General features: G+C 42.1%; 1 protein-coding gene across 1 annotated transcript in view; it reads left to right on the top strand.

The window, feature by feature from the left end:
* LOC126545854 (5-oxoprolinase) overlaps nt 1–26,939 on the top strand; it is a 160,841-nt gene that overhangs the window by 89,999 nt on the left and 43,903 nt on the right. Inside the window, exons 22-26 of the mRNA XM_050193858.3 lie at nt 850–951; nt 6,819–6,993; nt 11,945–12,054; nt 16,066–16,287; nt 22,010–22,144. Coding sequence (XP_050049815.2) covers nt 850–951; nt 6,819–6,993; nt 11,945–12,054; nt 16,066–16,287; nt 22,010–22,144 — 744 coding nt within the window. The remainder of the gene's footprint in view (nt 1–849; nt 952–6,818; nt 6,994–11,944; nt 12,055–16,065; nt 16,288–22,009; nt 22,145–26,939) is intronic.

The following is a 26,939-nucleotide window of genomic DNA, read 5'->3' on the forward strand; positions in this document are numbered from 1 at the left end:
ACCAAGAAAGGTTTGCATCAGAATAACTACTCATCCCATGTACAAAAGTATTACTGCATGATTTTCGGTCTTTAGTTGTATTGTACAGCTGCTGATAATGGTTTTAAACATGGGAGCCATGAATGACATGAATTTCGTTATCTTCTGGTGATGCAGCCTGGTCTATAGTGGCACACTGAGTAGATTGCTGATGAATGTATGGAGTGTACCTCTCAGCTCGGTGTCTGGCTGCGTGCTTAGCTGTGAGGAAATTTAACCTTTTCGTAGTTTCTATGTTTGAAAAACTTCTGTGATTTTAAACTTTGTTTTCTGTTGCCTTATTTACTGTGCCGTAGAATCAAGCATGTTTTAAGGTACTTTTATTGGTCTTATATTCTGCTGAGCTGCACAAGAATGTTTGCTTGTCCTTTTTTGGCACTAAATGGAATGGGTACAAGGATATTTAAATTCATAATTTAGAGGGATTTAGCATTCTAGGAGGAGATGAGGCTTTGTAACTTTTGCAGACAAATATATGGGTTGTGACTTATTTGTGTCACTTATTTGTGACTTATTTGTGGAGATGAGGCTTTGTAACTTTTGCAGACAAATATATGGGTTGTGACTTATTTGTGTCATTACTAACAGCCTTGAAAAATAACATTTATATGGTGTTTTATGTAAATGTGTAACTATTATTTAGCTTTTATCAGCAGTAAGTAGCCCTTCTTGAGTTGCGTTTGCATTGCTGTCTTTACATAAATTAGAAAAATATAATCGTAGCAGTTGACTGAGTTTGCAAACTTAGTCTCACTCTATGCAGAGCTCTGCAATATTATTGCTACATTTTTTATTGCTTGAATCACCCAGATGAAGATGCTGGGTGACAGCCTTATACCTGGAGATGTTCTGCTATCTAATCATCCTCAAGCTGGTGGCAGCCACCTGCCTGATCTCACAGTCATCACCCCGGTAAGTTAATTCAAGGAAAGCATCATCAAAGCACTGATTGTCATGTTACATTTATTCATTTCAGTTTGCTAGTTTTTATTAAATTGCCGTGCTTGCTTGGCATACTTAGCTTATTCCTTCAGGCCTTCAGCTTATAGCATACATAGTGAACTCTTTTTTTTTTGAAAATACCCATGTTTGATAAGTCAGACAGCGGTGATCCAACTGCACCATTTGTGTCATTTTTTCCATTCTACTTGCCTGCACCTTTCTGTGCTTACCCAAGTGCCACTTGTGCCAACAGTTCCAAAGTGCACTAGTTTCACCTTGCTTACATGGCAATGGAGGGTTTTTTAGCCTATACAGTATTTGTTCTTGGCTTGGCAAATAGCACCAGGTGCAGGCGAAGCCAATTCAATCCAGTCAACTTTCCATTGGTTGGTTCGCTAGCCTTGTTTTACCAGCCTTCTCATTCATTTCTAGGCAGCAGCGCATTCATCCAGCATTGTTGCAGCTACATCAATAAAGGTTTTTAGTGATCTTCTGCCTTTAAACACTGTAGCCACAAAATGAGCAAACATGGATTGTTGCTGCACTACCTGCATGCCTACATGCATGCCTACATGCATGCCTACATGCATGCCCATATGCATGCCCATGGCCAAGTTTGAAGTCACCTGGTATTACTTAAGGCCTGCTTCCAGTTTCGTTAGCACCATTGATTGAGGATTGTGACATTGGATACTTTTTCATTGGAACATGCTTTTCACTGGTAATCACTAACCTGTTACAGGGGTTCATTCACATTTGTGACAAACAAGAGCAGCGCAATTAGACAGACAAAAGTGGGCCTCAGCCTGATTGCTGTTGTAGCAGGTGACAGTGACCCCTGACTGACCAAGTTCACTCCCATTTGTTCCTGTTGTTAGTGGGCCCCAGCTGTGAAGTATTTGAAGGTTACAGCAGTGGCCCTCTAAAGGAAGAAGGGGGGGGGGGGGGGGGAAGGGGGATGCTGTGATGAATGTGCCTTTCTTTGTGTGGCTGTGTTTTCTTGCACTGGAGACTAAAAAAATGACCATTATCATGGGATGCACCTAGTAGCGAGTATACTGTTTAACAACCATGTATGTTTTCTGCTGGTGTTGTGCATTCAGAGAAGCAGCAGCCGAAAGCGTCATTTTCTGTTCATAACTGTAGTTTGGCTGGCAGGTGATTGGCCATCTTGGGTAAACATTGCTCTCGTGTCCTTTGCCTCTTTGTGTTCACAGTTAAAATTCGATTCATGGGATCGACGCCAAATATCTCAGCAACCTTTGGTTTGCCAATGACATCGTTCTATTCAGCAACACTGCAGACGAGTTACAACATATGATTGAGGACATAAACAGAGAGAGTGTAAGAGTGGGGTTGAAGATTAATATGCAGAAGACAAAGATAATTATGAATAACCGGGCAAGGGAACAAGAGTTCAGCAATGCCAGTCGGCCTCTAGAGTCTGTGAGTCGAGGATTGCAGAAGACTAGGTGGTGCGATGAAATTAGGAAATTCGCGGGCGCTAGTTGGAATCGGTTGGCGCAGGAAAGGGGTAATTGTAGATCGCAGGAAGAGGCCTTTGTCCTGCAGTGGACATAAAATAGGCTGCTGCTGCTGCTGCTGCTGCTGCTGCTGATGATGATGATGATGGTAGTCATGCAATTCTAAAGGATGGTTGAAGAAAGGGACAAAATTTTCATGGAATTTACTTTTTAAAGGCTGGTACTGAGAAGGAGAGTGTCAGCAGTGCAGTTACCAGAAGAAAAAAAGGCTGTAGCTTAATATTATTAGTGTCTGTTTGTAACAGGAAAAGGAGCACTCACAGGTGACAAAACCTGCAGGCACATGGACTTGCTCTGACATGGTTAAAGACCAAAGGAGTTAAATGAAGAGGTTGCATCATACCGTACATTACTTAAACGGGCTAAAGAGACAATCTCCTTTTTCTTGGCACTCAAGAACATGGAGAAAGTTCAAAGTGGCCAAAAGTTGCTGGCAGAAGGCAATAAGACTGGCTACCACACTTTGTGAGCTTGATGATCTGAAGAATAATAATTTAAAAAAGCACTAACAGAGGGAAAAGGCGTATAACATTTTTCACACTTTCCCAACAGTGATGTTTTCGTTTGAATGATACCCAGATTGGATTGAACAAGCCATCGTTAATGACATGGGTGTTAATGTGTATTTGTAAAGTGTATTTGCCTTATGCAATGTAAACAAAATATGCTTGGATGGTGCAATTTGAAACAGAACAGCGCGGTTTTGACGGGGACAGCAGGGAGAATGACACGGGCGAGCAGTGAGCCCGATGTACTAGAAATGAAACTCGTTAAAACGGACTTTTAGGCGAGTTGGTAAGCCATATTTGAAACCTGCTGCTGTGTTCTCCCTGCTGTCCTCGTCAAAACCGCGCTGTTCTGTTTCAAATATGGCTTACCAACTCGCCCAAACGTCCATTTTAACGAGCAGGTAGGCACTTTTGTATGCCTGATTTATTCAAATTTGTGATATGACTACACACCATGCATCTAGTCGTTTTCTGTTATGCTTTATGGCGCAACATTATTCTTGCACATTTGTAGCCATTTTCAAATTGCACTTGGCCACATAATTTTGTTCTCATCATGGCATTCTTCTTTGGGTAGGCGAGCTTAATTAGCTGCTGCTGACTGATTTTAACTGTAGAGCGGCATTAAATGGTTGCACACCTACTGTTTTCTGCTCTAGGTGATCAAAAATGCAAATTTTCTGCTCTGAAACTTTTCCAAAAAAGCTAGTGTGGCTTCTCCAAGACATTTCAAAACTACTGTAAAACTGCCTTTTTTCTGCCTTAAAAATGACTCCAAATGTTAAAGGGGCTCGACCACTACTGGTCAGAGCATGTGCTGGAAGATCTTCATCCGTCCATGATAGCACATAAAAAAAAAGATTACAAAAAAAAAAAAGAAATCATCTAGTGGCTCCATAGGGTTTGAATATGATTTTGAACATGAGCCATGTAATTCTGAATGTGTCTGTTTTCATTAGATTGCTGAAGCTAAACACTATTGCTAACTAAACACTATTGGGCTCTGTCAGTCCATAGAAGGAGTCATGAGAATAACAATGCTGATGGCTCCCTTTCTGCCTCGGAATGGTACAAGTGTCCACTCTCATTCTTTGTAGCTAGCACCTTTCTTTGCTTTGTCTGTATTTGAAAGCTTGTGCCCTGACAACCCGGCCATGACGTCAGCACCAATATGCAGTTGAAATTGTAGGATCTTTCTGTTTTATTTATTGTATGTGCTCTTTGTTGCATATGCGCTATATGCCATGTACTATGAGCTGGTAGCAGCGCCTCATGCATTGTAGCAAGTGCATACTTACACAAATAAAAGTTCAGTCATGAATATGTCCACACACTCAAAAGCAATGAGATTACTGTAAGTGATAGTGAATAGGCCACTTGAAGAATAGCAGTACTGTGTGATTCTGCTCAGGCAATTGAGCACAGCTTACTGTGTGAGTAAGCCATTGGTTGCCATCTTAACGGACTTGTACACATTACAGGATAAAGGTAACTGATTACAATTCGATCAAGGCACAAATGAACGGCTGCGAGAGCACCGAATGCTGGTAGATTCATTAGCGGGGGGGCGGCCATTTGGCCATGCACTGTAAGCGATGTGGGTGCGTGCCTGCGTTTGACACCACGTGTGTGCTTGGTAGGGGAGGCACAAGGTGGGGGCGCGAGATTTGTGAGGCATATCACATTGACAGGGAAGGTGATAACTGTGTCAGCACGGTTTCACTTGCCTTGTCCAAAAAAGAAAAAATGTACTTACAGAACAGTCTGCCACATTTTGATTAGAATGTGCTTGTACTGTTTTAACCCTGTGTGCGCATGCACCAACGAAATGTATATATGTACCTTCGCTCGCAGTAAAAACCTCAGTTGATGTTTAGCGCTCGTCCTGTCGTCTTCTCTGTCTTTGTCCCTGCTATTTTGCACTAGTCTTTTGAATAATGATTACAATTACTTCAGTAAAGAAGTTAATTGATTGCAGGGACCAATTACTGCTCCACAAAAGTAATTAAGCAACTACTAAAATATAATCGATTACTTTTATGCTACTTTGCTTCCATCATATATTAACATTGCACAAATACTACCGTGAATAGAACAAGTTGGCCTGGCTCTTTCAGTGCATCCTCTGTCGCCCTTCACATGCTGTTCCCTAACAATTGCCTTTCAAAATTTGTTTTCAGTCATCTTTTCTCTCCTTTCTTATCTAGACACCAGTAGTGCCACTGAAAACTCTCTCGATGTGCACACTTGGGTAGAAGAATCGTGTTTTAACATGCGAACACTTTACGTGCAAGAATGTGGTTACTTAGAATCTTGGTCCTCTATGAAGTGCAGCACTTTATTGTTGCCAGGGCCCAAGAAGACACTACCGGTGGGGCCATTGCAAAATGAAAAAAAGACATCTATTGGTGATATGTGGCATCAAAATCGGAATTAGCCATCGCTATCCAGCCATAGCAGTGCCAGTTCAGGTCATAAGCCAACATTTGGTAGAGCGTTAGAACGAGGAAACAAATGCTGAGAACCTGGGTTTTACCGTTTGAACATGTGCATCTATGAGGCTGCTGTGTGGCACGATTGCAGGCATTCTATTGTGGTAACTGGCAAATTCAAGTGCTCAAAGCTGCGTTGCCTGTTACAACTTGTCTCATCAATAAAAAGTAACTGGAACATGTAATTGGTTACTGAAAAAAAAGTAATTGAATTACAGTGAGCATCAGCGAGTAAAAGAACGGTAATTAATCAATTACAGAACTACCAAAAATGTATACAAGTTATTAATTACATCTAATTCGTTACATACAAGTTTACCTCTTGGACAGTGAAACCATGCCTTAGGATCTGTGATAGTTTCAGTAGAGTGCATTTTTTGCTGTGCAGCTATCACAGTACACATGTTTTTATTTCAGTTTGTGTCCCACTTTCCTTTCCATTTCTTTTTCTCTCTTCTTTCTTTTTTTTTCTTCCACCTCTGTTCTTTTTTTATTTTGTCATGTAAGTCGTGTAGTTAGCATGCGACCTATATAAAGCTTGGTAGTTTCGATAATTTCCATCAGCATCAGCAAAATGTCAGTGCTTTGTCCAGCATTCCCGTGTAGGTTTTTGTGCTACCATTCAAACATAAACACTCAAAGAGGCAAACATGAATTTGAGAAGTTCAAGTAACGATTTCTTCTTTTTTTTTCTTTTTGCAGTTTTCTGTTGTCATCAAACTAGTAATCTGCTGTTGCTAGCTGTTGTAGCAAAATGCTCACAGCACTGTTTACTGAGGTTGATGTAGTAGTTGTATGATTTGTCCCATGCTGCATCACATACTGCATTGCTTCATAAAGTTTATTCTGCTTTATTTGCCACCTGTATATTGTTTCCCCATGCTGAGCAAAAACACTATTTTATTCCTCTAGTTCTCATTCCAGTTGAAACCCTAACACCATTGGATTAAATTTGATTGCAAGCACTTTTTTTCCATTGTAGGTTTTTAATATTCTCTTTTAAAAGTTGACAGACTAAAAGGATTAAGATAGTAACAACAATCATAAAAAGTTAAAGTGCATTCATCTGACGTTAGGATTGTTTATGCCTCCAGCACAGCTAAAACACTGAAGTCTGATGAAATTGATAGGGGTAATTTATATTTAGGGTTTCTTTAACATTAAGATAGTTTGCACTATTAACCTCGAAATGCTTTTTTTTTCTTTTCTCTTTTGTATTTTTTTGTGTGTGTGGTTAATGGGTATTAAATGTTCTCCTTAGCCTTACTGCTTTAAATGCTCATGGCATTTAGGTCTTCTACAAGGATCAGCCACGGCCTGTATTCTTTGTTGCCAACCGTGGCCACCATGCTGATATTGGAGGAATTGCACCAGGTTCAATGCCAGCTAATTCAAACACCATTCTTGAAGAAGGCGCCACATTTGTTTCTTTCAAAGTTGTCCAGGCTGGCGTCTTTCAACAAGAAGGTAAATGAACCTTTCACGAAGTGCTGCCCACTAAGACAAGCTGATGCAGTTCATTTAACATCAGTGCTGGATGTAAATTAATTCTTTTTTCCCATTTGACGATCAGCATTAATTTGGTAAATGAATCAATTAATCATTTTTGTTTATTTACATGCACAATGTTTAAAAAAACTAGCCACTGTCTGTTAGCAGATATGTTTACTGGGACACAGCAATTCACTTTGAAAGCAAGATTGAAGTGAAAACATTTTAAGAGCTGTGTTTTGTCAGCATAATTGTTTTCTTCGCTGGACACACATCAACATGCATCCTGGTTGTAGAGATTGCCGCATAACACTGTTTGGTGTAGAAATAATTTCTTCATTCCTAGTGCTATTGTCACAACGTTCTTTGCGTCTGTGAGTGCCAGTCACAAAATGAGCAGCCTGAACTGTCACTGCAGAGGTTTGATTATCTGTCATGTATAAAAGTTGACAATCACTTTAGCATATGCTAAGAGGATGAAGGCGAAAGCCTGCACACTCACGAGACATTCCTTAAATTACTTGACATTCTCTTTCGAATGCGTTTCACTTTCTATTACTTGCTTTCTCCCACCAAAGGTTATGGGTTCGAGTGCCTTAATTAACGCTGTCTTAATTAATGGTGACATAATTAACTTTGTCCTAATTAACTTTACCATAATTAACACCAAAAGGTCATGGGTTCGATTCCCACCAAAGGTTGAGGGTTCAACTCCCGCCAAAAGTCGTGGGTTCGAGTGCCTTAATTAACTATATCCTAATTAACTATACCTTCATTAAGCTCACCTTAATTAACACCAAAGGTTACGGGTTCAACTCCCACCAAAGGTTGTGGGTTCGACTTCCATCAAAGGTTGAGTGTTTGACCCCCAATTTCGGTGCCATTGAATTTTGGAGCCATAATGCTGGACAGCCAAATTTTCATCCCATAAGCCATCTAAGGCTTTCACTTTAATAACAGCTGCATACCCCATGCGTGGTAAGAGCACTTCATATGTTCAGAACTTTATTAGCATTTGTGACTAACATTGTCATTAACACATGCGTGGCACACATCAGAAAACACACAACATTAGAGACACATATACTCATATAGGCACACTTAGGCCAAGTTCAAGCAGGCAGCATATCATATGCTACAGTTATAGTATTCTAGTGCTCACATTTCCTCTGGTAGGTCTAGTGCTCTGGAGCCCTGCAGTCTTGTTGTGTGGCTGACCTAGCGCTGCTCCTTGAGTCTGTCCTGCTTGTATTCGAACACATTGACACCTCTTGAATAGTAGTGAGGTCAGCTTTCCGTGCACACACCATTTCAGTGTACTACTGCAAGGCCTGTCAGGCTTAACACATCCTCACCTCACTGGGGAGAGTTCTAATAATACTGGTGCATGATCCCCTACCAATGATGCTTTGTTCTCAGTTGAAACACCACAGCATGGTGTTCCTTCATTGTCTTCTCGTAGACTCTTCTTGTGATGACTACTGCAAAGATGTCTACATCAAGTGTAATTTTCTTTGCTAATGTACAGCGGGTACCAAAAGTACCTGTTGTTCATGGTGTCTCTGTACTTGTGGTGATGCAAGCTAGCAGTGATCAGTTTTAATTGGCATTAATGGGCTGCTGGAATAGCATAGTGGATTTTAGTGAGGGAATATTGTAAGGTGGGGTACATTTTAGTCACTAGCAACATTGCCACTTGCATTGTAGTGCAGGTGTTAAAAGCAGTATCACTAATAGTGTCATCTCAAGATAGTGTTTTTGGGCACACATTGAAACCAAGGAAACTATGGAGAAATACGAGTGTACTTATTATGGGCAGATATTAAAGTTATGTTTTTTTATGCTTTAGCTGAAATATAATAAAAAAGGTAGTACAATTTGTCACCAAGCATGAAAGCTGTGCAGAGCTCAACCATTTCTGTTACATTGGTTTAGGATTATGATGTATGTGCTAGTTGATCTTACTGAAAGAGAATGCAGTAAGGAAAAAAGGTGCAGTGTTTGGCCTGTCTGCAAAACTGTTAGCGATCTTTAATGGTCCCTTATTGAATAGTCATTGGTATTTAAGGGACTACTACACACCACAGGCATTTCTTCAACAAAGGCAAACATTGTACAGATATCTGCCTGGTTGGGGACAACTGAATTAAAGAGAAGGAAAACTCCAACCAAAACTTATTTTTAAAAAACTTCACGTTTCAGAGCCTGACCAGCTCTTTCTTCAGGGGTGAGATGGTGGGACGTGTAGCATTGCTTATATGCATTTTTGGCACTTTGACAGGCACGCAGACACTTTTCGTTGACCCCGAGCTTAAAAGCGGGAAGTGTTCCTGATGAACAACTTATTTTACCCGGCATCTTCTGGATGTGCCAGGATTGCAAAAGGTGCCACCGCCAGTGGTTTTCTCTCTCCTAAACGACAGCACCGTCAGGGCTAATCCGGTGATCAAAAAGCTCGCAGTGTTGTGCCACAGCACTGCGTTCTCTGTTTAAATGGCAAAGGTCATTGTTGTCTTGACAAATTCTTTCTGGGAAGTATTTAGTCTCGCCAATATATGACGTGGGGCATTTGGTGCAGGTAATCTTGTACACAAGTCCCTACGCCTTTTCGACAGGAACGTGGTCTTTTGGAGGAGGGAGGAGGATACCGACCATAGAGAGAGGTTTGTGAGCGACATCAACCTCTGCCTCTCAAAGCACACAGGCTAATGTCTTGCTGACCCCTCAAACATATGGTATTGAGACACGGCACCGTTGCCTGGGTGGTGCAGCAGCCACAGTCTTCCTTTCATTCTCATTCTGTCGGGGAAGGGCAGAGGATCTTCTTAACGGAGAAGCATACACCAAGGTCAATAAACATCGAACGTTGCTAAGCACCTGCTTTCCGATGTCCTCTGTAGCGAGTGTGGCGACTGTGACCGAGGTTGCGGCACCCAATCAGTTATACTAGTCTGTTTGTAGATTTGAAGTGCTTCAAAGGCAAAATTCCAGTAACCGACAGGCGTGATTAATAGAAAGGGGGGTGCAGTCTTTCAGTGTGGGCTCGCGTTCGAGCGCATAACATGTTACAGAAAGCGTGAGGGGCACAGGCACACTAGTGTACAGTGAAACCACATCAAAGGACACCATGCAGTCGTTTTCATCAGGACTTGCATTAGACGCCATTTCTATAAAGTGTCCTGAGTGGTGAATGTAGGTTTCCATTTTTTCAGTAAGAGGAGAGAGTATCTTATGAAGATGGGTGGACAGGGCTCGTAGGGGAAAACACGTAATATCTACTATGGGCTGTAGAGGAATTCTTGTTTTGTGAATGTTTGGGAGGCCAATCGAAGTTTGGGGCAGAGCCATTTCTGCATATCAACCTCAAGTAAAGAGTTTTGAATTCTGAATGTTGCTTGAGAATTTCAGAGAGAATTTTCTTCCTGTGGGTTTTGGTTTGTGACATTCGATGTTTCTTGACCTTGGTGTATGCTTCTCCATTAAGAAGATCCTCTGCCCTCCGCTGACAGAACGAGAATGAAAGGAAGACAACGGCTGTTGCACCACCCAGGCAATGGCGCCGTGTCTTGATACCACATGTTCGAGGCATCAGCGGGACATTAGCCTGTCTACTGCGAGAGGCAAAAGTAGACATAACTCACAAGCCTCTCTTTATGGACGGTGGCCTTCTCCCTCGTCCAAAAGACTGCGTTCCTGTTGAAAAGGCGCAGGGAATTGTGTACAAGATTACCTGCACCGAATGCCCCACATTGTATATTGGCAAGGCTAAAAACTTCCCAGAAAGAATTCGTCAACACAAGAATGACCTCCGCCACCTAAACAGAGAATGCAGTGCTGTGGCAGAACACTGCAAGGTTTTTGATCGCCGGCTTAGCCACAACGATGCTGTCATCTTGGAGAGATGAAACAACCACCGGCGGTGAGTCCTTTTAGAATCCTGGTGCACCCAGAAGATGGCGGGGCGGGTAGCATGAATTGTTTGTCAGGAACACTTCCCGTGGTTCACACTCAAGGTCTGCGAAAAGTGTTTGCGCGCCTGTCAAAGCGCCTGTCAAAGCATCAAAAATGCATATAAGCACTACTAGGCCTCATGCCATCTTGCCCCTGAAGAAGGAGCCAGTTGGGCTCCGAAACGTCAGGTTTATTAAAATAAATTTTGGTTGGAGTTTTTCTTCTCTTTAATTACTTTGACAATGATTCAACTATACATTATGTGTATGATTGCTCATACCTGTACTATTTTGTTACATGCAGTAACTTCAGCACTGCAACACAAACCCACACACTTTAATTAAAACATGATGCACTTACTGTACGTGTGGCACTGTAGCCAGCTTTCTTAGCCATTCAGAACATGCCCACAAACTTGACTCTGCACTTTCAATTTTTTGGCACCACCTGACATACAGAGCAGCAATTGCATTGGGGATAAGCACTGCCTAAGTCTAGAAACCTTCTGAACAAAACTTTAATGCATTTTATGTGGACAGGATTTTTTTCAAAGCTGAAAAAATATACATTGCAGCAATAATTGATTGTACTGTATTAAAATGTTTTGATCAGAAGTCATTATTCATATACACTCTCGCGAATAATAGTATTTTGAAACTCTTTTAAAGCTTTCAGTAAAGAGTGTAGCATACAAAACTAAAGTCTCTGAGCTAAGCTTTGCTTATCACAGTCAACATTCTTCATATTGTTAGGCATGAGCTAACATATTGACAAGGAACTTCATTGGGACCATGATGAATACAAGTCCCCCTGTTAAAATGTCAGCTCCTGCCTGAGACATCCCTGGCTCAACCACTGCTGATCACTGTTTTGCTGAGAGTAACTTTCCTGGTATTGCCATGGTTTAGATGCCTGCTTGTTTACCATCACACAATGATTTTCATGTATTCACATTTTTTTTCTTCTGTATATGCAGCCCTGACCAAAGCCCTCAATGCCCCCTCACTGTTGCCCAATAGCAGTGGTACTCGAAACCTGCGTGATAATTTGGCTGACATACAGGCACAGATTGCAGCCAACCAAAAGGTATGTGACCAGTGAGCTGTTGATGTTGGCTGCTTTCTTCTCAAGTACAATTAAAACCCACATCAATTAAATTCATAAATGAAATGTTTAGCCATGAATACGGCCATGAATTCTTGCACATCTGTTGTTTTCTTGGTTCATTAACAATAATTTAGCTTCCTAGTCACTTCCATTATACAATTCGAGCTGCAAACATTACACTTGTTTGGATGCTTCATGGCTGCAACGACTTTCTGGATTTCAAGACAGTCTTTTCCAGCATTAGCCTATTAACACACATCGCTACTAGATACTTTTCAGTTGTAAAACTCCGCCTGGGAGCGGCGCGAGAACGTGACCCTCTGCCGTCTCCTCTCGCGAGGTGGCGCTGCCGCCATGGTTGGCCCGGTTGGCTACGGAAGCTTCCCAAGGCAGGAGCGTGCCGCCGACTAAATGCCAGATTTTTTTTTTTTTTGCTGCTCTGCGTGGCGTTAAATATTCAAAGAATAGCCGTTTGACAATTTGCATTCTGTAAAAAGCAGCTAATAGGTGAATGAAGAGGAGAGTGAGGCTTCTCGTTTGTGGCATGTTGTTTTATGCACACATGAAAAAAAGAATACGACCTGTACAACGTCGGGTTGATGAATCTAAGCATGCTGCATCGATATACGCAAAAGACGCGCTTTCTTGTTTGCTACAGCTACATTGTGACTGCTTTCTAGTTGACAGTTTTTATCCCTGGAGTAACAATGCATTCGCATAACAATGAAGAAATTAAGTATTTTGCGCGTGAAAGCGAACATATGCTCTGCACAAGCAAGAAGAGGGAGGCAGCACCCCTCTAGATCATCTAAAACCTTCCAAAATATCTCTCCGCAAAGGCCTGCCTCATCCAGGGAAGCTGACACGCTTTTGTTAGCAATCTTCATAAAGCCCAGCATCTTTGGTGTCGGGTGCTTTAAGGAACCTTGCTTGAGACTTCTGACTCAATTAAGTAACTGTCGCAGCCAAATGCTGGGATTTCAAAGCTTATGTCCGCTATGCATAGATCACATGGTGCGCCCTTTCTTACTTTATGAATGACATATCCACACAGATAATAAACAACATTGTCCCAGCCCTATGTTTCCTCGAGCATAAGTGTGCTCATTGCAAGCACATTCTGATGAGCTGCTTCGCTCCAGGCAACTTATCAACGTCGCCTCAATGGCATTGCGAAGACTACTTTTTTTTTACTTGCAGACTCCTCTCGTCTGCTTGAATCCGTAGTTGACGCCGACGAGCACAGGGCCTGGCACACCTTCCACGCTACCATGTAGCGCTGTTTTAACAGGTGTACACAGGCTTAGAAGGCGGAATATCTGCGTGACGTTGATTATAGTAGGATGGGACTCATCTCAACCGAAGGAACGCACTAGTCCAATGTATTGCTGAAAAAACATGAGTGAGGGAATTTCCTAGCAACCAGTGCAATGTGAATGCAGTCACAACAAATGTGAACAGTGTGCCTTACCTCCAATGGATCTAGATTTAACTTGGCTGTCGAAACATAGAGCGCACCTGGACGCGGCACATCATCGACAGTGTCTAAAGTCAACATCAGAGTTACTCGCAGCTACTTTGTCGTTTGTTGTGATGCAAAAAAGCTTCAGGTTCTCTTGAATTCCATTCTGTTCTGTAGAGTTTAGCAGTTCCAAAAAAAAATATTTGATGACCTAAAATGATTAGTGTAACAAGTTTATAGCCCTTAGGAAATGCGCACGAAGTTCAAAGGCGGTGGTCTGGTATACTATTTCGTCGTAGAATACTCGCAAGTTTATAATAACACCCACAAAAAAAAAACAGTGAAAACAGACAAAGTGATAGTTAGGAAGGGCGCTGCACCCTCCCTAGCTATTACTTTGTTCCTTTCTCGTGGTTTTTCTTGTTTCATTGCCGTTTCATTGTTCCATTGCAGGCATGTTTGCTCACAAGGCGAGTAGCATTTTCCTGGCACACAAATAAGAAACACGAGCAAAACGTGGCACGCTGCTGCACGCATCGGAGTCTCTGTCCGCCCGCACAAACGTTGCTCGCACCGCCCGCCTTCGGGCCGACAGTGTCGCGCGTGCCACCCCGCGGGCGCGACAGAAAGGGGCCAGGTGCCGCGGCGGAGTTTGACAACTGAAAATAATCTAGTAACGTTGAACACACACTTAGTCTTGTTTGCCGTGTTGAGTTGTGCAACATGAAGCAAAATACAAACAGAAGAGTACAGTACACACTCTATGCTTTGTGAAATGTGAAGCCAAAGGGGAAGAGACATACATTTAGGATGTTGGGAGGGGGTTACTTATTGGAGGTATTTTTAAAGTAGTCCCATTCTTGGTTCCGATGATCATATATTGCCCGATGCAGTAGACCAAAATGTGTTAGATATATTTATGGATTACTTCACAGGCTTAGAAAACTTAAGAGAAAAAAAATATTGTCACCTACCTGAGTGTGCATGAAGCTAAAAAGAAACTCATTTCTTTCTCAGAAAGAAAGTTTTGCAGTTGCAGTTCAAGAAAAATTTGTCCTGGTTCAGGGATTGAACCTTGGACAAGCACCTTACTGGGACGGCCATTCTACCATCTGAGCTAATCACAAGGCTAACCGATTTGCAGAGCGAGGGCAAATTAATCAACTCAAAGCACGGGGATTCTGAATAAGGCATATCAGTTCTGAGAAATCCTGCAATATGGAGGAAGGTTCATGATAGAAAAAATTGTCATCCACCCGAGTGTAGCACGAAGCTGCAAAGGAACCTGTACGAGTATCTCAGAAAGAAAGCTTCGCAGTTGAAGGAAAAGCTTGTACAAGCACCATGAGTAGTGTGAACAAAATTTGAAGAGATGAGGGATAAAGAAATGAGACCTTTGAACACAAAAGAAACATCCAGCGCAAATCTGAGCATAAAACCCGAGAGAAGAAGAAAAAATAAACAAAGAAATGATGACAGTGCCAGGCTGTGGATGGCATGTTGATGGATGTATTCCAGGCCACTGGAAAACTTGTGCCCATGTAAATGAGAACTATTCACCCACCAAATACTGTATATTTAGATAGTATACCCAGTACTTGCTCATCAGGCTGGCAACATTGTGTCACTGTTCCATCCAGAATGCTACAAAAGATGCTGGAACTTTGCAGGATGATGAATGATTACCACATGGTGCGTGGCAGTTCAGCTTTGAGCCAGGACTGATCAAATTCAATGTAACTACCAGGAAGTCACCACAGCCAGGGGCATATCAGTGGCGTTCACCTATAACGACTGTGATGTGCAACGTGATATATTCAACTGAAATTTGTAAGCTCTGTGTGGTGGTGTTTGCAAGCACATATGTGGTAAGCAGCTTCAGTGAACATAACAGTTCCTTGCCCTCTGCTGCCATGACATGCCAGTTAGTATAATATTTCTCTTTAGTTTTTCCAGTTTTCAGAGCAGCTTTCAATTTCAGAACTTAGACAGGTTCCATATTGGGAAAAACAGTGAGTAAACAGAGTGTTTACTCTCCTATTTGTGGCTCTGTGTGTGCCTCTGTGATTTTTGGGATGCATCTTTATACTTAGCCATAGTTTATTCTTTCTCCTGTCACTCGGACTAAACTTGGCAGCTGCATTGCCAAATTGTCATAATTTTGACTTAATGCCTTTGCTGGTAAAATTTTCCTTGTTGTTGCAAAATCAAGGATCGGAATGTTTATCATTAGGCTCTAAGAACACCTTGTAAGGCTTTTGGAATGGTATTGTTTGTAACGTGTTCACTGAAAAATAAATACTAAAAGGCGAAGAATAACTGTTTCTTTTGCCTGCATCAGTGTTGCATAAAAGTGCTCCGATTGCTGTTATTTAAGAGCACTGCTGTTAACATATATGCTTTAAATAAAGCATTAGCTAACTTGCTATGTTATAACCATGACTATATTTGGGTAGTCTCTTAGCTCATTTTAGTGTGTTAGGCTGCGATGATTATTTGTGGAGCTATAGTTGGTTGTTTGTTTGCAGGGCATCATCCTTGTGAAGGAACTTATTGACTATTATGGCCTAGAGGCAGTGCAAGCCTACATGGGCTACGTGCAGGACAATGCAGAAGTGGCCATTAAGGACCTGCTGCGTCGGGTGGCTAACTCGGCCATCAGCAAATTGGGTAAAGCTGAGCTGCATGCCTGGGACCGCATGGATGATGGCTCACGCATCTGCCTCACTGTCAAACTCAATGAGAAGGAGGTTAGTTCATTTAATATGTGCTACATATTGTGCCACATACAGCTTCCCAAAATTATTGTTTAAACCATGGCATCTTTCTTTAACATTTGTAATTTATTTCAACATTTATACTTCACATCATGGTTAGGTAGACATGTTAAAAGTGTACCATCCATAATATTAATAACTGATGAGACTGTACATCCCAAAACTACACATGGGCCATGAGAGATGCTGGTTAAGAGGAGTTTAAATGTATTATTATAACCTAAGATTCTAAGATGCTATGTCTTATGCTCGGTTGCGGTAGTCGGAAGTTCAAATCCCCCTCCCTCTTTTTTTTCCTCCCCCCCTTTTTTAAACAATGGTGTATCTGCGTGTGACATCCTCCAGTGCACTACATCTGCAGGCTTGGAGTGGCGCCTGACACCGGCGAAAGATGCCGAGAGCGAGTGGGGCTATACTAATCCAGGTACAACCAAATTAGGAAGGCCCACAAAGTTTGAACAAAGACACTCCCTCACCAGAACAGGAATTGGCCTCCCTGGTGCAGTATTTGGCCACAACCTCCCTAATGAAATGATCTCCTCAATGAAATGGCCCTCAGTCCCCAGCGGCTGCGGAGCACCTGACCAAGGTGGCGGTCAGACTTGCAACGCAGCAGAGGGTGCTAAGAATACCTGGTTCCGGACAGGCCGCCAATGGAAACTGACCCTTGCAACGTTTAACATCCGAACCCTCTCAAGTGAGGCTAGCTTAGCAGGACTCTTCGAAGAACTATCAGACACATTTTGGGATATTATCAGCCTTAGTGAGATTAGAAGAACTGGTGAGGCTTACACACTGCTGAATAATGGCCATGTCCTCTGCTATAGAGGTCTCCCGGATAAGAAGCAATACAGGGTAGGATTCCTAATCCATAAAAACATAGCGGGCAACATTGAAGAATTATACAGCATCAACGAGAGGGTAGCAGTAGTCATAATCAAACTCAATAAGAGGTATAGATTAAAGGTAGTACAAACCTACGCTCCAACGTCCAGTCACGACGATGAGGAAGTAAACCAGTTTTATGAAGATGTTGAATTACCGATGAGAAAAGTGCAAACGCGGTATACAGTAGTAATGGGGGACTTCAATGCAAAAGTGGGGAAAACGCAGGCAAGTGAACAGGCAATTGCCAACTACAATGTCGATTCTAGAAACGCTAGAGGTGAGATTCTGGTAGAATTTGCAGAAAGAATTTAGCTGAGAATAATGAATACTTTTTTTCAGGAAACGTAGCAACAGAAAATGGACCTGTAAAGGCCCTAATGGTGAAACAAGAAATGAAATTGATTTCATACTTTCTGCCGATCCCAGCATAGTGCAGGATGTTCAAGTAATAGGTAGGGTAAAATCTAGTGATCATAGGTTAGTGAGGACCAGGATCCACCTCAATTTAAACAGAGAAAGAGTAATATTGGTCAAGAAAGAACAGGTCAATTTAGGGGCAGTAAGGATAAAAGCAGACAAATTTAGGCTGGTACTTGCAAACAAGTATGCAGCCTTAGAACAGAGAGATGATGAGGATGACATAAAGGTAATGAATGAAACCGTAATGAGGCTGGCTTCAGAGCCAGCAATTGAAGTAGGAGGCAAGGCACCAAGGCAACCAGTAGGCAAGCTCTCCCAAGTAACAAAAGGCCTAATAAAGAAACGACAAAACATGAAAGTGTCCAACTCAAGAGATAGGATAGAATTCGCAGAACTGTCAAAACTGATCAACAAAGCAAAAATAAGTGATATTAGAAATTATAATGTGAGAAAGACTGAAGAAGCCGTTAAAAATGGATGCAGCTTGAAATCATTGAGAAGAAAACTTGGCATAGGACAAACCAAGATGTATGCACTGAAAGATAGCAGGGTATTTCGAAGGTATAATAAAAGCAGTGGAAGAATTCTATACTGACCTTTACAGTACCCAGAGGACTCCGGAGCACTCTATCCGAAACAATAATGTACAGTATACAGGAACTCCTCCTAGAACTAGAGATGAGGTCAGAAAGGCCTTGCAAGGCATGAAATGGGGAAATGCGGCAGGAGAGGATGGAATAACAGTCCATTTAATCATAGATGGAGGAGACGTAATGCTTGGAAAACTGGCGGCTCTCTATACGAAGTGTCTATCGACTGCAAGGGTCCCAGAAAACTGGAAGAATGCAAACATTATACTAATCCACAAAAAGGGCAACGTTAAAGAACTAAAAAATTATAGGCCCATTAGCTTACTCCCAGTATTATATAAAATATTTACCCAAATAATCTCTAATAGAATAAGGACAACACTGGACTTTAGTCAACCAAGGGAGCAGGCTGGCTTCAGGAAAGGTTACTCTACAATGGATCACATACATGTCGTTAACCAGGTTATCGAGAAATTCGTAGAGTACAATAAGCCTCTCTATATGGCTTTCATATATTACGAAAAAGCATTTGATTCAGTGGAGATACCAGCAGTCCGAGAGGCATTGCGTAATCAAGGAGGCATTGCATAATCATTGCGTAATCAAGACCGCTTACGTAAATACTATGGAAAATATCTACAGAGATTCCACAGCCACCTTAATTCTACACAAGAAAAGTAGGAAGATACCTATAAAGAAAGGGGTCAGACAAGGAGGCACAATCTCTCCAATGCTATTCACTGCGTGCTTAGAAGAAGTATTCAAGCTATTAAACTGGGAAGGCTTAGGAGTAAAGATCGACGGCAAATACCTCAACAACCTTCGGTTTGCCGATGACATTGTTCTATTCAGCAACAATACAGACGAGCTACAACAAATGATTGAGGACCTTAACAGAGAGAAGTGTAAGAGTGGGTTTTAAGATTAATATGCAGAAGGGACAAAGATAATGATGAATAACCAGGCAAAGGAACAAGAATTCAGGATTGCAAACCAGCCTCTAGAGTCTGCAGAGGAGTATGTTTACCTAGGTCAACTAATCACAGGGAACCCTGACCATGAGAAGGAAATTCACAGAAGAATAAAAATGGGTTGGATCGCATACGGCAGACATCGTGAACTCCTGACTGGGAGCTTACCGTTATAATTGAAAAGGAAAGTATACAATCAGTGGATTTTACCAGTCCTGACATATGGAGCAGAGACTTGGAGACTGACAAAGAAGCTTGAGAACAAGTTAAGGACCGCGCAAAGAGCGATGGAACGAAGATTGCTAGGCATAACGTTAAGAGACAGAAAGAGAATGATTTGGATCGGAGAACAAACGGGTATAGACAATATTCTAATTGACATCAAGAGAAAAAAATGGAGCTGGGCAGGTCATGTAATGCGCCGGTTAGATAACAGTTGGACCATTAAGGTTACAGAATGGGTACCAAGAGAAGGGAAACGCAGTCGAGGACGACAGAAGACTAGGTGGAGCGATGAAATTAGGAAATTTGCGGGCGCTAGTTGAAATCTGTTGGCGCAGGACAGGGGTAATTGTAGATCGCAGGGAGAGGCCTTCCTCCTGCAGTGGACATGAAGAAGAAGAAGAAGAAGAAGAAGAAGAAGAGGAATAATAATAATAAGATGATGATGGTGATGATGATGATCCTATAATGTGAGCATAAATCTAGCCACATGAGCATATTTTCATTTTACTTCCATTGTAATGTGGCTGCTGCAGCCAGGATACCAATTGCTGACGTCATGCTCAGCAGTGCAGTGCCATAGCCACTGATTTACTGTGGCTGGTCTGTGGCTGGTAGACATGTCATCCATCACTTCTTGTAACCTTGTTGAGTGGTTTAACTCGTGCAATACTTCTTGTTCTTGACCAACTGTGTTTTGTGTGTAATCAAGTTTCTTTCTTGGGTATTTATGTGTGCTAGTAGAACCCTGGGAATGTTAGCCAGCACCACCACTCACATACCTGGGCTGCCCAGGTATGTGAGTGGTGGCGCTGGCTAACATTCCCATGGTTCTACTAGCACACATAAATACCCAAGAAAGTGGATGGGGAAACAGCGCCGCGGTAGCTCAATTGGTAGAGCATCGCACGCGAAATGCGAAGGTTGTGGGTTCAGTTCCCACCTGCGGCAAGTTGTTTTTTCATCCACTTTAATTTTCAATAATTCATTGTTTCTTTATTTAATTTATTAAGCACAAACAATTTCCCCTATGTTGTCCTTGGTGTCAGTGTTTGTTGGCTTCTCATGATATGACCAATAAAAATCGGGACCCTCGGTTAACCCCCCTCTTCTCGTCTATGAAGAAGAGTGTATTTTGGCTGTAACAGCAGCATGTTTCGGCTGTCGTTTCATCTTGGGCGTCGTGAAGTGTAAATTCAAAAATTTATGGTACACATCATGTACCCTACATCATGTACTCCTCTCACTGCCATGTTTCCATACAAAGCAAATACTGAATACTTTGTCTTGTCAGCACTGCTCGCTGCTTTCAGTTTCTTTGTTCTCATAAATGAAGAATTTGCATGTTCTTCTGGGTCCCTTCCCCGTGCACAGGATCCATTGGCCCAGGAAAGCATGCTATCTTGACATAGATGTGGTAAAAACTCGCAATAGTTTACTAGACTTTGTCGGCATCTTGTTGGAATAGCTGGCACAAGCAGTCATGGGTGATGAGCAAGTGCAGTCAGACTCCTAGGCTGTGAATATGAGCAGTGATGCCAAGAACTTCCACCACAGTGCCAAGGGTCCCACAGTGCCAAAGGTTCCGGAGGACATGTTCTCCGGATAAGGGCACACTGGCAGTCCAAAATGTATAGTAAGATTAACGTGAAAAATTGGTTGACCTTAACATTCTTTTTAATAATGATGGATTCCTACTAAACTGATATCAAGTTGTTAAAGCTTTATTTATATGAGATATGCTGCTGACAAACATGCGTACAACAATGCATGCTGAAGAAGCTTGTGTAATTGCTATTGAAGCCAATTGAAATTGTAGATGTGCATGTTTTCTCACTGGTTTCATCATCACCATCATCATCATCATGGATCGGGTCCAGAAAAAGTTTCCAAGCATATTTCATGACCGCTTCGCTAACAGGGACACTGAACATTGTTCTAGCACTGTTGGATTATTGTCATTTCCCTTACTTCACTGCTGTCATAATTGCGCTGAGAAAAAGTTTCTGAGCATATATTGTCACCGCTTCGCTATCAAAGGCACTGGACCTTGTTCTAGCACGGTTGGATTATTGTCATTGCCATTACTTCACTGCCGACATAATCACGCTGGCCTTCTGTTTCTTTTCAGACTCTTTCATGGTATCCTCAGTTGTATCATGTTTCGTATTTTGCACATCACTAGAGAACATAGACCTTTTAATGTTCCTGCCTGTCATCACCAACACTCAATACAGAATACACGGAGAATAGAGTTTTTATAACGCTTATTTTCATGATCTCTATATTTTTCATAACTCGCTGTCATTGTTCTTTGTTCTTTGCCGAGCTTGGTGTTGTTGTGTAATAGTTTCACAATTGTTCGACTGCCCTTCTCCTCCTTTTCCTTTTATATTCACCTTGCGCTTTGTTGTATGTGCACTCATGTTTTCAAGCTTGTTCTTTCTATAGTCTTTTTTTTATTATATTCCTCTGCAGGTTTTTTTGTTTGTTCTTTAATGTGCGCATGCTCCAGCATTCAGACTTTAGGGTTGTTCCTGGGCACAATAATTTATTTATTTATTTATTTATTTATTTATTTATTTATTTATTTATTTATTGTAGGGAACAGCCGTGTTCGACTTTTCTGGGACAGGCCGTGAAGTGCATGGTAACCTGAATGCTCCACGTGCAGTGACACTCTCAGCAATACTGTATTGTCTTCGCTGCATGGTAGGACATGACTTGCCACTAAACCAGGTTTGTCCTTTTCAATTCAACATGGATTGGTCTACTTGAGTCTCACAGATAAATGCCGTTCAAAGTTTGATTTTTTAGAAATCTAAACTCTAAAACTCTAATTTCTTGTATTGTGTGTGTGTAAGCTTTAGCTTGTATTAATTTTTTAGGGGTATGGGAATGTGTGAAGTTTTTAACATATAATCAAATCATTTGTTGACAATATTGACATCAAAAATAAGCTAATGGGTAAGTTTCGTCGATCTTAAAAAAAGAAAAAGAAGAAAAGCAAGAATAACCTTCGTTGATCACTTGATCACTTGTTGATCCTGCCATTCTCCAAACAAAGTAATCCCCAGGAAAAATTCCAATAGAGAAATTTTATTTGCTTCATTTTATTTGATTATGAAACAATAGAACTGTTACACTTGTAAACAGATAGCCAGTACTGGTCTATGAAACAATACAACTGATAAGCTGATAGCCGATATTAGTCTATGAACTTACAAGTGCATTCATGTAGATATGAGCACTGTGTACCAAGGTGGTTTGTTGTACATAGGCGCATTAATTGTTCATTTTAAAGCAAAGCTTTCTAGGTAAACCCTATCGGATTTTGCTGATTGTGGTTTATGCTGCTGTCTTGCCAAATGGCAGACACACAGGACAACATTCATGTAGTGAGTCTTGGCCCGATCTGTGTTCCCCTACAGATGTGCTGGAGGCCAGCTCTGTTCTCCATGAAATTACTCAGTGAAGCAACAAACAGTACCTAAATATCCTCCGTGCAACAAACATACAGCTTAGGAAGCATAATTCCTTTATTAAAGCAAAGCCTACTGTGCCTTCATTCTCAATATTTGGTGCATTTACTTGGTTGGCTTCTTGCCAAGCAATATTACCAATACAAGTTTATATCATGATCACTACTTCTAGCTTCAATTGGGCCCATAAACCATTTTATTTGTCTTATAGAGCAGTGTATTGCCCTGATAGAAGGAGCTACAGGACTGGCAGAAAGCTGTATGTGACCTGTACGTTTTGGTATTGGGCCTATAATTCTTGGTGTATAGTATTAATAGGAATTTCTATTAGAATTTTCTCTCAGAATGTTTCAAAGCTTTAGAGGTGCTACGCCTACGCCTGTCTGTCCTAGGTGTGATGGCACATGCATAGCCAATGCACTGAGCATTTAAGGTCACGTGATATGCTGAAGGTGTGAGCGCAAGCATGTGAGTGCAACAGCGAAGGCAAGCATTTAAAATGAAAAGGCTGGTGCCTTTATGTGCGTCATCTTCCCACATGTGTCCAGTATTGGAGGTCACGTAATCCGCGGAGCTTCAAAGGCGCAGCATAGTGAAATGGTAAAGGCAGCATAGAACATTCACTTTGGGATGAGTTTGTGTGCCCCCTGCTGGCGACGCTCATCACACCAGTGTTGTGACCACGAATACCTGTGGTCATCAAGTGATAACTTAGAAGGGTTTGGGCGCAAGCTTGTTTGTACGGATCATTCATTTTAAATGTCAAAAAACACACGGACAAGGAAAAGCACAGGACCAGTGCTAACTGCCAACAACATGTTTATTGAAGCCTGCACAAATATATACTATTCGCAATGGGCTGAAAGAGAGAAACGAAGAAAGGGAAGGCGAATCATCGTCAATCAACTCTTGCTGCACATACGTCACAAGCATAAAACTATACAAATGTAAAATACACAATATGGACAAAATCCAAAGGGATTAGCTTCTAAGGAACTTAAGTTCCTTATCACAAAGAGCTATTGAAGGGCCACTTATGTAAGTGGCTGCTAAGTGACAAATTGAAAAGCCCTCAAATATTTCCCTGGCCATCTTATTGCTGTACCTTTTCAGCTCACGTGTGTCTTCTAGATGTGGTGAACAGCCACACTTTGCACAATGAACAGCTAGATTACTACCAGTCTTAATCTTGACACTGTGCACGTGCTCACGTAAATGTTCATAAAGGCAGCGTCCTGTCTGCCCTATGTAAGTGCCACCGCAAGAGGTGGGAATGGCATAAACTACATTGGTTTTGCAATCTACAGGCTTGGTGGTATGTCACTTACCACACAGTCCATGCATTTGCCGGCCATTGTTGACTTTTTTGCACAACCTTCCCAACTTGTTAGGTGTGGTAAACACCACCTTAACACCGGCCCGGTCCGCAGCTTTCTTAATGCGGTGGACACACAGTATACATACGGGATCGCAACAGTCTTGGTTATGTCCTTTACCACTTTGTGTGGTTTCATGGCACGGGGGAACGAATCTCTTGCAATAAGACTTCCATCAAAGATGGCAGCAGTTGTGCTGAATAGCCACTTGCCTTAAGCCAATGGTTTTGGTTAGCAAAGTCGCTGGACATCAAGTGGGAGCAAGAGCAAATCACAGCATTTTTGAGAGCACTTAGGGCTATGGAGCGCTTCACCAATTTTGAATGATCGGAAGTGTAGGGGAGACGGGGTTTTTTGGAACGTCGGGCATACATCCAACACGCGTGCTTCTCCTCGAGGTGCAGTGCAAGCTCAAGGAAACGGATTTGGCCTTTCTCAGGCAATTGCCTTGTGAATGTCAACCTTCGAAAAATGCTCTTGAATTTTTCAAAAACTTGGTCGAACAGAGCTATGGTTCAGAACAACGTTCATTTGGGCTTGATGGTACATACTTGAACTAGGAAAGAACAGCGCCAACTAAGACAATCACAAGCGGGAGAACGACTCAGGACAAGCGCCAACTTCATCTATCTTTATTCACTGAAAAATCGGCAAATACAACCTTTGTCCGTAAAGTTTCGAGTCTGATTTATTTTCTTCTCTAGAAATGATTCCCCAAAACAAATGTATGTGCGTATGTGTAGTGCCATCTTTTCGAGCTAATCTGAGCTATTTATGTTAATTGCTGTGGCAGTTGCTAGATCGCACTACATGTAGAAAAATATGTTGTCACTAGTCGTCTGTGCATTCTACTGTGAGTGAATGTGGAGAGATGGACGTCCACCTTGAACAGCGTGTAAACATAAAATTCTGTGTGTAGCTTGGCAAGACAGCCACACAGACGTATGAGCTCCTTCGTGACGTTTACGGCAACGAGACATTATCGCGGGTGCGAGTTTTTGAGTGGCACAAGAGGTTCATTTCGGGGAGAACGTCGGGGGAAGACGACACAAGGCAGGGGAGCCCTGCAACCTCACGGAATGAAAACAACGGGGCTCAGATCAGGGAGCTCTTACAAGACCGCACCATTACAGTCTGCATGCTATCGGATGCTCTCGACATTAGTAAGACAACATGCGACCAAATTTTGCATGAGAACTTGGGGAAACGAAAGCTGAATGCCAGACTTGTGCCGCACTCCCTCACACAAGACCAGAATGACACGCGGGCATCAGTGAGCGCTGATTTGCTCTCCGAGGCAGAGAAGGATGCTGCATTCGTCGACAGCATCATTGCTGAAGATGAAACATGGTGTTTTCAATACGATCCTCAAACAAAGAGGCAGAGCGCCGAATGGCGGTCCACAAGCTCTCCAGCGTCGAGAAAGGTGCAGCGACAGAAGACCAAAACAAAGATGATACTGATAGTTTTTTTCGATGCCAGAGGTATCATACACCACGAGTTCATCCCACAAGGACAGACGGTGAATTAGGAGTTATATATCCGTGTGCTCCAACACATGCGTGATGCACTGCAACACCGTCACCCTGACTTATGGGCATCTGGACAATGGAGCCTTCTCCACGATAACGCAAGGCCGCACACTGCTCTCAGTGTGACAAAATTTCTCGCCAAGCACAGCATTACTGTACTTCCCCATCCACCATACTTGCCTGACCTCTCCCCATCCGATTTTGTCCTGTTTCCTCGTGTGAAGAGAGCCCTAAAAGGTCGCTGGATGGGGAGTGTGGAGGCCATTCAAGACGCCACGACAAAGGAGCTGACAGCCCTGCCAAAAGAAGCTTTTTCCAACTGTTTCCAAGACCTCAAGAAGCATTGGAAGCTGTGTATAGACTGCAAGGGAGACTATTTCAAAGGGGTGCTGCACAAATGATTTCAGTGTTAAATGCATTTTTTAAAATGGACGCAGTCGCGGAACTTTATGGACAAAGTTTGTATAAGGAAAATCACAGACATGCGCACAAGAACCACAGTGCATCATCTGCCATAATGTTCAAGATATTACATTTCGCTTTTAAAGAGGGTCACAGAAGTATCACTAACACAGTTTTTTCCTCTCTTCCTAATGTGGAATTTGCCTGTTTTTAAAAACTATGAAAAGATCGTCAACATACCTGAACACTTTTGTATGTTGGCAGTATGCGCCTCGAGCACAAAATGAGCTGCTTTCTTATGCATCTTGTCGACTCAAAAAAATTATGGGATTTAACGTGCCAAAACCACTTTCTGATAATGAGGCACGCCGTAGTGGAGGACTCCGGAAATTTTGACCACCTGGGGTTCTTTAATGTGCACCTAAATCTAAGTACACAGGTGTTTTCGCATTTCGCCCCCATCGAAATGGGGTCAACTCATTCAAAAACTGTAAAACATTCCATAGTTAAACTTTGTCTTCAGTCTGCTCTCGTGAAATTGTGTCACCATGCAATACGTGCGAGCTATCACAAGCAAGTTGATAGGTTGGTTTTGGCCGGGTTTCCATGCACAGTCATCAGAGCAGTGGCTGAAGCACTCTTGTAGAAAATCAAAGGTGCCATGGTCAAGAAACCTTGTGCATAAGAAAAACAAGCCGCTAAGCCAGAAGTGGTTCTGTATGTACATAGGATCGCCCACAAT

Source organism: Dermacentor andersoni, chromosome 1 (assembly GCF_023375885.2).
Source record: "Dermacentor andersoni chromosome 1, qqDerAnde1_hic_scaffold, whole genome shotgun sequence".
In the NCBI taxonomy this organism is placed as follows: Eukaryota; Metazoa; Arthropoda; class Arachnida; order Ixodida; family Ixodidae; genus Dermacentor; species Dermacentor andersoni.